Source organism: Odocoileus virginianus, chromosome 2 (genome assembly GCF_023699985.2).
Source record: "Odocoileus virginianus isolate 20LAN1187 ecotype Illinois chromosome 2, Ovbor_1.2, whole genome shotgun sequence".
Classification (NCBI taxonomy): domain Eukaryota; kingdom Metazoa; phylum Chordata; class Mammalia; order Artiodactyla; family Cervidae; genus Odocoileus; species Odocoileus virginianus.
Genome location: NC_069675.1, coordinates 2,929,427 through 2,941,528, shown reverse-complemented (window position 1 = coordinate 2,941,528; position 12,102 = coordinate 2,929,427). Strand labels below are relative to the sequence as shown.

At 57.1% G+C, this 12,102-nt stretch overlaps 1 protein-coding gene and 1 long non-coding RNA gene across 6 annotated transcripts in view; one reads left to right on the top strand and one right to left on the bottom strand.

The window, feature by feature from the left end:
* Window positions 1–12,102, top strand: part of FAM178B (family with sequence similarity 178 member B) — a 103,280-nt gene that overhangs the window by 83,027 nt on the left and 8,151 nt on the right. For all 5 annotated transcript variants that reach the window (XM_070474490.1, XM_070474487.1, XM_070474483.1 and 2 more), the window contains one exon: window positions 16–141. In XM_070474490.1, the coding sequence (XP_070330591.1) occupies window positions 16–141 (126 nt within the window). The remainder of the gene's footprint in view (window positions 1–15; window positions 142–12,102) is intronic.
* On the bottom strand, window positions 7,607–11,296 carry LOC139037532 (uncharacterized). The gene is made up of 3 exons (XR_011490411.1): window positions 10,966–11,296; window positions 9,645–9,861; window positions 7,607–9,471 (listed from the first exon to the last, which is right to left on the bottom strand). It is a non-coding gene; the product is annotated as an uncharacterized lncRNA (long non-coding RNA).

The following is a 12,102-nucleotide window of genomic DNA, read 5'->3' as shown; positions in this document are numbered from 1 at the left end:
CCTTCTCCTCCCCAGCTGTCCTCGCTCTGCCAGCTCCTGGGCCTCATGAGGCCGTCATCCCTGAGGCGGTACCTGGGCCCTGAGATCGTGCTGCCTGGCCAGGAGCAACAGCCAAAAGCCAGTGCCCAGCTTGACCACAAGGTGAGCACCCAGCCCCTGCCCACCTCCACCGGGGCGCCATCCCAGGGATGGCAGGGCTGTCCACACGGCACAGCCTCCCCAAAGCCCTGCCGCACAGGACCGAGCCCGCCAGCTGCTCCCACCGCCTCCGCAGAGCCTGTCCCTGGGCCCCTCACAGAGGTGGCGCGCTGTGGGCACAGGCACGCAGGCTGGTGGGTTTTGCTGCGTCCTTTGCAGCCTGGCATGGCTTTGGTAGAGAGGACATGGGAACTGAATTGCTGGTGTGAGGGGAGTGGGATGGAGAGGAGTGCCATGGAGAAGCAGCACAGGGAACATCCCCATGCACGAAGCCGCCTGTTTCTGGCGATCAGAGCCGAGTCCAGCTCTCTGTTCCTATTTCCTGTGGTCTTCACTGAGGCCGAGTCCTAAGCTTTCCCAGTTCTTCCGAAGTGGCTTCCCAGACCTCACTCGGCTTACCTGAAAATCACGCTTGGAGGGATTCAGGGGCAATGAGGAGCCCCAGAGCCTGCAGGTCGTGGGGCTTGGAATGGTCAGGCCTGTGGCCTGTGGGGGAATGTCAAGCCGGGGTGGCTGTGTAGGGCCTTCAGGCTGGGATTCCCAAGCCGGGCTCCCTCAGTGAGTACTGCCCGCCATCCCTCCATCCCTGGGGAATGGGGGATGAAGGATGCAGATAGGCATCTTCCTAATTTTGGAAGGTGGTTAATTCCAAAAGCTCTCCTGGAGGTTGGATGTTAACGATCAGGAGGCCAGCCTTTGGGCATCATTCTGCAAATCAGATAAGTGCATTAATTACTTAATGAACACAAATGAACTATTAAGAAGATGTGATCACCCCCAGGTGTATGCTCCTCTCCTGGAACACGGAGGAAAGGTTCTCAGCTGAGCCTGACGTGAGCACACTTATGAGGCTGCTGCCTCCCAGGAGAGCCTGTCTTCTTTCTGGTCCCTTTCCCCTGAATCTAGAGTCTGTTACGGAGACTGAGTCTGGTTGTTCAGGGATGGGGTGGGGAGCTTGAGAACACAGGTGAGATCAGCCCTTGGGGATGGTACGTCTGAGCAGAGCACAAGTGGGCAGGCCCCAGGCCTGGGCTAGAGAAAGGGAAGAGGTGACAAGAAGGGAAGGTTTGAGAAAGGAGAGTGGAGGCTTGTGTCTGGTCTGGCCAAGGCACTTTGGGGCCACCCCTGGGCCTTACCTGCCTCGCAGAGGTGGTGTCATTGCCTGGCCAGAGTGTGCCATTTGGCTCATTGCATTCCAGAGCCCGTCTGATAGGAGATGTCCCTTCAGAAGCCCAGGAAGAGAGGGGAGTAGCGGGCTCAGGGTATCCTTTTATCCTTGAGGATTGTTTTCATGCATGTAATCTTGGTGGCTCAGATGGTAAACAATCTGCCTGCAATGCAGGAGACCTGGGTTCGATCCCTGGGTCAGGAAGATCCCCTGAAGAAGGGAACAGCTACCCGTTCCAGTATTCCTGCCTGGAGAATCCCATGGACAGAGGAGCCTGGCGGGCTACAGTCCATGGGGTCGCAGAGTGTTGGGCACGACTGAGCATCTAACACACTCACGCATGTGAAGGATGCTGTGAAGTGTCCCCTTGGTCAGCTGCCATATTGAAAATGACCATGTAGCTGGGAAACGTAGTGGGGGCAGGCGTGTCTTGGCCAGGTGCCCCACACAGGTAGGGTGTGCTGGTCTAGGGAGGCCAGGGCAGCTCTTACATGCCTCTGTTGCAGCTTGAGCCTGTGGAATTGATCCTGGCCCAGAAGTGGGGAGCCTACACCAGAGGAGAGGCAGGGCTGGTGGGGGACACGGGGGTCCGCACAGCAGTGTCAAGCATCCTGATCCCCTGGGCCGGGGACTGTCTGACTGGGAGGGGCTTGGTGGGGCAGGTGACTGGGCTCCCGCCGCCCAGCCCCACTCCCCACTCAGCTGACTGACTCCCCATTAGGCCCCAGCGTGTTTCATCTTCAAAGGTGATCAGGCTGCTCACCAGCCAAAAGAAGCAGTGGCGTCATCCGCCCTGTTTTACAGGGAGTGGTGGTCGGGGCTCACTGAGCTTTTATCCCCAGAGCTCAAAGTCTCTGCCTTCTTTCTCCCTGGGATGCAGAGGGGAAACTAAGGCCAGAGAGAGGCTGGCCCAAAGCAACCCAGCCTGGAGAAAAGGGGGACAGGCCCTTCCCAGCACTGGGCCCCATCCCCTGGGCCCCCACTCCCTCCTGTCTAGGAGATTTCCTGCCCAAGACTGCTGGGTTACAGCCCTTCTCCAGCGCTGCAGATAAACACTTCTGCCAGCCTCCATCCCACCTCCCCCATCCTGTCTCTGCCTGGGGCCTTGGCCCAGCTCCTGCTTCCCCTGGGAAGCTCCTTCCCTGGAGAGACTGGGTGCTCAGATGCCCATGGCATGACTCTCTCTCCTCTCTGATTCCTTGGCTTTGCAGTTGTCCTTTGACTTGTCTGTCTCCGGGCTAGACTGTGGGCACAGCTGGTGTCCCAGCATCGCCTGCTGTATTTGGCACTAGATGATGGAATGAGTGAACAAGGGAATGAACGCAGTTGTAAGTCTACCTGTCTGAACTCTCTTCTTCCACCCCGCTCTGGGCCTCCCACCCCTCTGCTGGAAAGCGCCCTCCCTCTGCATGCCCTCCGCCCTCAGACCAGCCTTTGCCTACAGGCCCTGTTGTCTTCTAATGTCCTCGTTTCAGGAGGCTACAAGAGTTGATTGCCTGGGCTTTTTCTGTGGGAGGCCCTTGACTTCAGAAGTGTCACCAGCTTATGAGAAAACCAACCACAGCCATTGTTTGTAATTATAAGCTAGTAAGATTCCTGCCTAGGGCTTCCCAGGTGGTTTAGTGGGTAAAGAATCCACCTGCCAGTGCAGGAGACACAGGAGACACGAGTGTAATCCCTAGGTCGGGTAGCCCGTGGAATAGAAAATGGCACCCCACTCCAGCATTCTTGCCTGGAGAATCCCATGGACAGAGGAGCCTGGCAGGCTACTGTCCGTAGGGTCACAGAGAATTGGGCGCGGCTGAGTGCCTTAGCGCGGCTAACAGTGTTGTGACCATCTCAGGCGTACAGCAGAGCAGCTCGCCCATACACACATCTGCCCACTCTCCCCCAACTCCCCCCATCCAGACCGCCGCAGAACGAGCAGGCGCCCTGTGCTGCGCGGCAGGTCCTTGCTGGTGATCTGTTTTAGATACAGCAGCGTGTGCACGTCCATCCCCAAGCATCCCTCCCCCCATCCTTCCCCACCAGCGACCACGGTCTAAGTCTGCGAGTCTGATTCTGTTTTGTAAGTTCATTTGTATCCTCTCTGTAGATTCCACATATAAGTGATGCCATACGATATTTAAGGTGCTTTTGGGGGGGCCCTGGGCTTGCCTGGTTTGAGAAGGCACGATCTCCCAGAGAAGGATCATTGAGGTCAAAGTGGTGATCTGGAGCCCTGCATGGGCCAGGGCCCTGCGTGTCTGAGAGGTGGGAGAGGATGTCTCAGTGCAGGCGTGCACTCTGGGAGTTGGCCTCCAGGTGCTTCTCTCTGGTCCATGGGTACCAATTCAGCAAGTGGCCAGCTTCTCCCCAGGCCTCCCTGTGTGTGAGGCTGTCCTTTCGGTTCCTGTGCAGACAGACTTCACATAACCGGACTCAGTTTACCAGTATCTCCTTGGAGCCACTAGCTCAGCTGTATGGCTCGGAACCAAGGGTTTCCTGGGAGCTTTCTGTTTTCTTGTAGCCGACATGTGTAAACCATATTTGGCCAGACTTACTCACTTTTATCCAGATGACTGATGCTCTGGTCATGTTAAACCTCCGCTATGTGTGATGTTGCTATTGATGGCACTCCCCTGCCCTTTCTGGCTTCTCCGCAGGGCTACCTTCTGCATCAGTGCTACCATGAAGGAATCTGGGGTTCTGTTTTCCCCCTAAGGATTTGGAAGGTCTGTAGAACTAAGAGGGCTTCCCAGGTGGCACTAGTGGTAAAGAATGTGCCTGCCAGTGCAGGAGATGTAAGAGACGCAGGTTCGATCCCTAAGTAGAGAAGATCCCCTGGAGGAGGGCATGGCAACCCACTCCCGTATTCTTGCCTGAGAATCCCATGGATAGAGGAGCCTGGTGGGCTACAGTCCATAGAGTTGTACTTTGGACACAACTGAGGTGACTTAGCACACACAACACATAGAAACAGGATCTTTATGGTAGGGTGGAAGTTTACCCCTTGGTTTGGTTAAATTTGGAGACTGTGAGGAAGTTAACCATCTCTCATTGTGTAGAAAGAAAACTAAAGGCCATGGAGCCTGTTGTCCCAGGGTTGGGGCTGCGTGGAGGCATCAGGAGCCAGGGTGCGTCTGCCTCCAGGGTGCGTCATCCTCCTGGCCTGACAGTGTTCTCGTGGGACAGCCTAGGGCCCACTGGAGGTTCTGCCTCTGTGGTGGTCCCTGTCCCCCAGGGCCCAGCTGCAAGGAGCCACCCCACCCAAACTGAGCCTGGCAGTTGCAGGCAGTCCCCATCAGCGTCCTCACTGAGCATGGGGCCTTCGATCCGTGTCTGTGCTCACGAGGCTTAGGGACGGCTTGTTTATAGGAGAACTGCGTTCATGAGGAGGTGAAGGGGCGGGGTGTGCTCTGAGCTTGGGTAATGCTCTGGGGTGAACCCCACCCCACTGCATGGATTCCTTTGAACTCACTGCTGGGATTTCTGCACCTCTGCATATCTCCTCACATCTTCTGCAAAGGGCACGGGCCTGCCACGCATGTGTGTGTGCACCTAACGTCTTGTGTATGCGCGTGTGTATGTGTGTGTGTCCTGTGCATCCCCTGTATGTATATCTTCATGGTGCGCCCAGGTGTTAATGGAGTTGACAGACGAGTTACACCGCTTTTGCTCCTGCGCTGGCCTGTCCCTGTGTGGGGTGACCCTGCCAAGAGCAGCCTTAAGTGACTGGGGTGTGGTTGGGGAGTTTGGAGAGAGGAAGGGAGGGTGCCGCTGCCCTCCTGCTCTCCAAGCCGCCTCTGCACTCTACAGTCTCCCGCAGGCAGTCAGCGCCAGCAAAGGGACGTGGCCTCCCTCAGGCTTGGCTGGGGACAGGCATCTAGCCCTGTGTCACCCAGAAGGACAGGTGGAGGGGGAAGCCCTCCCTCTCCCCCCACCCTCTGCCTTCTCCCCGCGCTTCCTGCCCCTTGCCCTGTACCACGGGGAGAGCCGTGCCCGCAAGGCTGGGGGCCTTGATCAGGCCACGAGTAGGAGGGCTGGGAAAAACTGGCTGGTTTTGAAGAATGGGCAGTGGCTATTCCGGACTCCTGAATCCCTCCCCTGGCTAGTCTGTTGTGGGTTCCTCCTCACTTCCTCCAGAATGAGGAACATCTGACTTCTTTTGAAATAAACTTCGAACACATGGTCTCCAGGCAGCTGACCCTAAGGGGAGGCCCGTGCCCCAGCCTCATGTCACAGCCACAGGCTGCGGGCCTCTTCAGAGTGGGTACCTCTGAGCATCTGAAGGCACCTGGAGCCAGGGCTGAGGCCAACTTTGATCGATTCCCGGGAATCCTGGCTTCTTTGCAAGTGTTTGAGCAGGGCTTCAAGTGAGGTTACTGAGCTGGGAGGAGAGGCGTGGATTCTGCAGGCAGCTGTTGCTAAGCCCTGCCAGCTGGCCTCTTCGGCAGCTCCTGGGCCTGCTGTCTGCCCTGCCCCACCCTGGGCTCAGTTCTCCTGAGGACCCTCCAAGGGCCCCTCCTTCGGCTCAGTCCTCATCCCAGGCGGTGACTCTCGGCTTCTGACCTAACAGCCCACTTCCATCTCTTCCTCCTTCAAGTCCTCCTGGACAGCTCTGTGATCGTCTTCCTCTTGTTCTTTCTTAGAAAAAAGTGAGCCTGAGCACCTGCCACATCACATTCAAACCCCGACATCTGAGGGCTTTGTTAGCTCACCTGACTCCGTCCGTGCAGTTCTCCTGTGAATCAAACTGCTCCATTTGATTCCGAGCCATGGATTCTTCCCAGGAAGCTGCCGTTCTTGGGCTTTGCTCCTGCTGGTCCTCCTTCCTGGCGATGCCTGGCCCGTGTCTCTGTCCTTGGTGATCATTGCAGTCTGTTCACTCACCTAGATTCTCAAACAGAGGCACCGAGAATCTCATCCCTCTCTGGGCAGCCAACAGCCCTTGGCTTGTCCGCCCCTTCCTTCACACGCCTGAACAGAGTCGCCCGCGACTTTGAGGGCAGGGTCTGGGGTCTAATGTGCTCACTAAAATGCCTGCCCCGAGCAGGTGCAGTTGGTGAGGGACCTTCCCCATCCCTGTGTACCCAGCCCTGCCCACCAGTCTTGAGAATACCAGTGGAGGAGCAGTGCCAGCTTGCAGGAGCTTAGTTCCCTAACCAAGGACCAAACCCAGGGCCCGGCAGTGAGAGCACACGGTCCCAACCACTGGACTGCCAGGAAATTCAGCATGTGGCTTCTAAGGGCCGTGTCTAAGCAACTCGGGCTCAGCTCCCACCACCATACACCCGAGGAGGGTGAGCAGGAGGCTCCCTCACTGGCTGCGCTCTGTTGGGAGGAGCCTGGCAGGCAGACCACAGCCCTCTCACCTGCGCTCCTGCCCCCCACCTTTCCTGTGCCAGGACCCTGCAGTGACACAAACACAATCATGTCCCGAACGGCCCTGGGACAGCTCATCAGGCTTAACTGGAGCGGGGCTGAGCAGCGTCGCAAAGCTCAGTGCTGCTCTCTGCCTCTCTCGCCTCTGCTCTTCGGTGCCTTCCCAGCAGCTTTTCTGCTGCCCTGAGACATTCCAGGCTTATATCCTTCTCTCCGCGACCCTTGTTTTTGTTCAGTCATCAAGTCGCGTCCAGCTCTTCGAGACCCCATGGACTGTAGCATACCAGGCTTCCCTGTTCCTCACCATTTCCTGGAGTTTGCCCAAATTCATGTCTATTGAATCAGTGACACCATCCAACCATCTCATCTTCTGTTGCCCTCTTCTTCTGCCTTCCATCTTCCCAGCATCAGGGTCTTTTCCAGTGAATCAGCTGTTCTCATCAGGTGGCCAAAGTATTAGAGCTTTAGCTTCGGCATCAGTCCTTCCAAAGAGTATTCAGGGTTGATTTCCTTCAAGATGGACTGGTTTGATCTCCTTGCTGTCCAAAGGACTCTCAAGAGTCTTCTCCAGCAGCACAGTTCAAAAGCATCAGTTCTTCAGAACTCAGCCTTCTTTATTGTCCAGCTCTCACATCTGTACATGACTACTGGAAAGACCATAGCCTTGACTATACAGACCTTTGTCGGCAAAGTGATGTCTCTGCTTTTTAACACACCGTCTAGGTTTGTCATAACCTTCCTCCCAGGAAGCAATCATCTCCTAGTTTGATGGCTGCGGTCACCATCCACAATGATTCTAGAGCTGAAGAAGAGGAAATCTGTCACTGCTTCCACCTTTTTCCCTTCTGTTTGCCATGAAGTAATGGGGTCAGATGCCATGATCTTAGTTGTTTTAATATAGAGTTTTAAGCTGACTCCCTAGCGAGCGGGAAAGAAAGAGCTTCTGTGCTAGATCCTAACAGAGTCCCAGAGTTGAGTGTGGTTGGCTTGGCTTGGGTCGTGTGCTCACCTCTCAGCCAATCACATAGCCAGGCACATGGTGGGCCTGGACTACTGGGCTTCCTCTGGAGTCAGGGCTGAAGTTCCCAATAAGGGGCACCTTGGCCTGGGTGTCAGGAACAGGAGGCTGGGACTTGACAAAAGGAGGGGATGGGATCCTGGGCACTGGGAAACCTTAGTGTCCACAGCATCCCTCTGGTCTTCAGAGCCCCATGTGGAAAGTGTAAGGAGGGAAGCACTTCCCAACAGCTCAGCGAGTGACAAAGATAAGAAAGAGAAGGCAGAAAGCCACTGCTCCAAGGGGCCTCTCCAGCCCCTGGAGGAGGCCTTTACCGACACCCCGGCTGGTTTCAGGGGCTCCCCACAGTGCTGGCCCCTAGGCACTGATGCACTCATGCACACCCAGACATAGATGCTCAAACAGAGGCACCGAGAATCTCATCCCTCTCTGGGCAGCCAACAGAGCTGGGCTTCGGTTCCAGATACCCCGGAGATCAGAGTCTCTTATCCCAGAGGAGGAGCAGGAAGGGCTGGCCAGTCCCTGCCTGTCATCTCCCCCCACCCCATGGCCAGCAGGAAACCAGAAGGAAGAGTAGGCTGGGTGGGAGCGCTCACAAGGGTCTGCCTGCAGCCCCTCGGTTCCTCCCACCTGTGGACGTTGGACGGGGGCAGATGCTCCGAGACAAGCCCCTGCAGTAGACCCATAGGAACAAAAAGCCCTCGGCCTTCCCGCTCTTGCCTCAGCTTGTGTCTTCCACAGGGTTTCCCTGGTGGTCAGACAGTGAGGAGTCCGCCTGCAACGCGTAAGACCCGGGTTCAGTCCCTGGCCCAGGAGGATCCTCTGGAGAAGGGAACAGCAACCAGCTCCAGTATTCTTGCCTGGAGAACCATGGACAGAGGAGCCTGGTGGGCTACAGTCCATAGGATCACAAAGAGTCGGACACGACTGAGCGTTTAACACTCATCTCCTTCCGACCTGGCCCCACCATGGCCCCCAGTTCCCTCCGTATCCTCACTGCTGAGCCCAGGGGCCAGGGCCACTCCGGGTCCAATTCCAAGTTCAGGATACAGCTGAAAAAGAATCCCTCTGTCCCTTTCCAGTGAGTTCAGGCTCTCAGGTCTGTGAACGCACTTCCTGTGGACAGCTAGAAGAGCAGGTGAGGGGCTCATCTTCTGAGGAATCTGTAGAGGGGGACCCAGGCTGGGCCCTGGGGTCCTCTCTCAGTTTCAGCAGAGATACCATGTCACATCTCTCCGCCCAGCTGGGGCCTTGAGAGCAGCTCTCTAGGAAATGGCCATTCCTGGCAGCTGAGTCAGAAGTCCTAGTCCCACCCAGAGGCTGCCAGCCCATCTCCCATCACCCTGCTGGCCTCATCCTGCTCCCTGTTTAGGGCTGCACCCACGCCCTCGCCTAAAGAGGGCTTTCATTTACAGAATGGCGCGTCCGGCCCTGCAGGCCCCCGGGCCGAGTCTGGCGGGCCCTGAGCCTGTGACACGTGTTCTCTGGCCCCTGCACCCTGGGCTCTCGGGGGCCCCGGGCGCGGAAGAGGTGCCGTGTCATCATGTCGTTTCCTGGTGACGGTGCGTGCGTCCGTGTCATCTCCTCTCTGGGGCTTGTGACCAGTGACCTGCCCTGGTCAGTCACTTCCAAACTCGGCTTTCTTTTGGGCACCGCCCTCCACTTGCTGCTTCTGGGGCTTACCGAAGACACTGTCAGAGTGTGGTCTTGGAGCAGGAGCAGCCTGAGCAAGAAGAATAAGCCACGTGGTTAACTTGTGGGGTGGGAGAAGATAGGAAGAAATAGCATCCTAGAGGTGTTGGAAGATACCACCCTCCAGGACCGGTCCAGATGGGGCTTGCCCAGGGAAATGCATCCCCTCTTACCTTTAGCCTGTCACCTCGCAAGTAACCCTACCTCAGGATTGTTGTTTAGTTGCTTAGTCACGTCCAACTCGTGGCAGCCCCGTGGTCTCTAGCGCGTCAGGCTCCTCTGTCCGTGGGGTTTTCCGAGCAGGAGTCCTGGAGTGGGTCGCCATTTCCTCCTCTATTTGTTGTTTAGCAGGGGATCCTCCCGACCCAGGGATCAAACCCCGTTCTCCCGTGTCTCCTGCATTGGCAGGTAGATTCTTTACCTGATGAGCAATTGGGGTCGCTGAGTTGTTTCCAACTCTTTGTGACCCCATGGACTGTAGCCCGCCAGGCTCCTCTGTCCATGGGATTTCCCAGGCAAGAATACTGGAGTGGATTGCCATTTTCTCCTCCAGGGGATCTTCCTGACCCAGGGATCAAACTCACATCTCCTGCACTGCAGGTAGATTCTTTACCACTGAGCCACCAGGGAAGTCCACTTCAGGATTATTCATGACTAGTTATTTTTGTTGTTATTTGCCCAGCTCCTCCTGGGGCTCTGGCCTGCAACCCCCAGGGTTAAATCTGTTAGGAAGTACAGCTTGTCCAGCTTAAGGGAGCATGTGCGCACATCTGGTTCACTCCTAAGCCTTACTGGAGACAGCCATGCAGTCGGGGACCTCCCTAAGCTCAGCTTCCACATCTACTGTGGCCTCTGTGGGAGTGTGCTGGGTCAGGGTACTGTGCAGTGGGACTATAGAGTTCAGTTTGATAAATGGGAAAAGCAGTAGAGAATTTATTAGGACCCAGCTCTGGCCTTGGGTTTGAAATAGCTCAGCCTTTCCCAGACTCCACTGGTTCTAGAACCAACCTTCAGCATGTGTGTGACTCCACAGGATCAAATCCCCTGAGAGGACCCACACATGGTAGTGATGGGACCTACGGCACAGTGGTCCCCCTGGGGCCCTCGAGGTGTCCCAGCTGGGGCTGAGAGCAGAGCAGAGTGTGGCTGAATGCAGGTCCCCCAGGACAGCCGCCCTCCCAGAGCCTGTGAGCATGGAGAGGCAAGCCCAGGGGAGCTGCTCTGGGGTCCTGGCACCCCAGCAGGGACCTGGGCAGCAGGAGGCTTTGGAGGCCGGCTTGCTGAGCCGGGCCTGCATGGTGTGCTCCTGGGCACCGGCAGACTGGCTCGAAGGTCCTTGGAGTCAGTCCATCCTTCCCAGCAGGTGTCCCTCGGTCAGCCTGAGTTCCCCACCTCCCAACGCCCAGAGCCTGGCTGGATTGCTCCTGAAGAATCCCCCAACCACGGGCAAGGCCTCCCATACCCCACCCTCACCCGGGCCCCGGGCTGACAGCGTCTGGGGAGAGGGCTGGGTTCAAAGGGTTACCTCAGGTGATCCTAGACTCTTGCTCAGATCCGAGGTGGGAGAAACTGTACCGTTCTCCTTCTCGAGGCTTCCTGGGGTATCCTCTCCCTCCCCCTCTCTGCCCTTTCTTAGGGTAAATAACCAACAGCCAGCTCCCTTGGCATTAGCTGGAGGGGAATTTTCTAAAGCATGAATTTCCTGGGAAACGTCCACCCTTTCTCCCTTTGTCTTATGACGAAAGCTCTACAAATGGAGACTTGGCCAGCTGTTCCCGGGTCGGAACTAGCTGAACCAGAAAAGGAGGCACTGGCCTTCCCCTTCCCCAGGGGGAGGACAGGGCCCGCCTCCAGGCTCTAAGCCGGGAAGGAGGCATCCAGCACAGCCCTTCTCAGAAGAGCCCGCCCACCAGACCCAGAAGATGGAAGGCTCGGCTGGCAGCAGTGGAAAGGGACCGTCCTTTCTTGTCAGCATTGGGTTCAGGCACGCCCCATGGCTCAGATTCTGTCTCTCCCCAGGTTGTTGACTGAGGTCTCCAGGCCCTGTTTCCCTCGGGGGCTTCCCGGCCTCCACTCACGGCTGATCTGGAGGGCGTGGGTGGCCCGAACTGTGGAGCTGGGGAGGGGCCCATTCTACAGACAAGATGTCCAGGCTTGGACGGACACAACCCCCTACCAGGGGCATGCCCCCCGCACTGCTGGTAACCCTGAAGCCACACCGACCCCTCTCCCTGCAGACACACACACACACCTGCCCTTGAGGACTTGGGCTTCCCAGGTGGTTCAGGGCTAAAGAACACGCCTGCTAACCCAGGAAACTCAGGTTCGATCCCTGGATCTGGGACGGTCCCCTGGAGAAGGAAGTGGCAACCCACTCCAGTATTCTTGCCTGGAGAATCCCAAGGAGAGAGGAGGCTGGTGGGCTGCAGTCCCTGGGGTCGCAAAGAATCAGGCAGGACTGAGCGACTGAACAGCAACAACAAACAAAGGGACCTCAGGCTGGAGTCAGGGCCCCCTGGTGCTGGCAGTCCTGGCCCTGCCGAGGCTTGGCCTCTGCCCAGCCGCCCTTCCCTACATCGTGAAAGAGAAGACAGAGCCCCATGTCTCTGTGGTGCCAGCAGGACAGGATGGGGCTTGCTGAGTTCAGGAATTGGTCACAGCT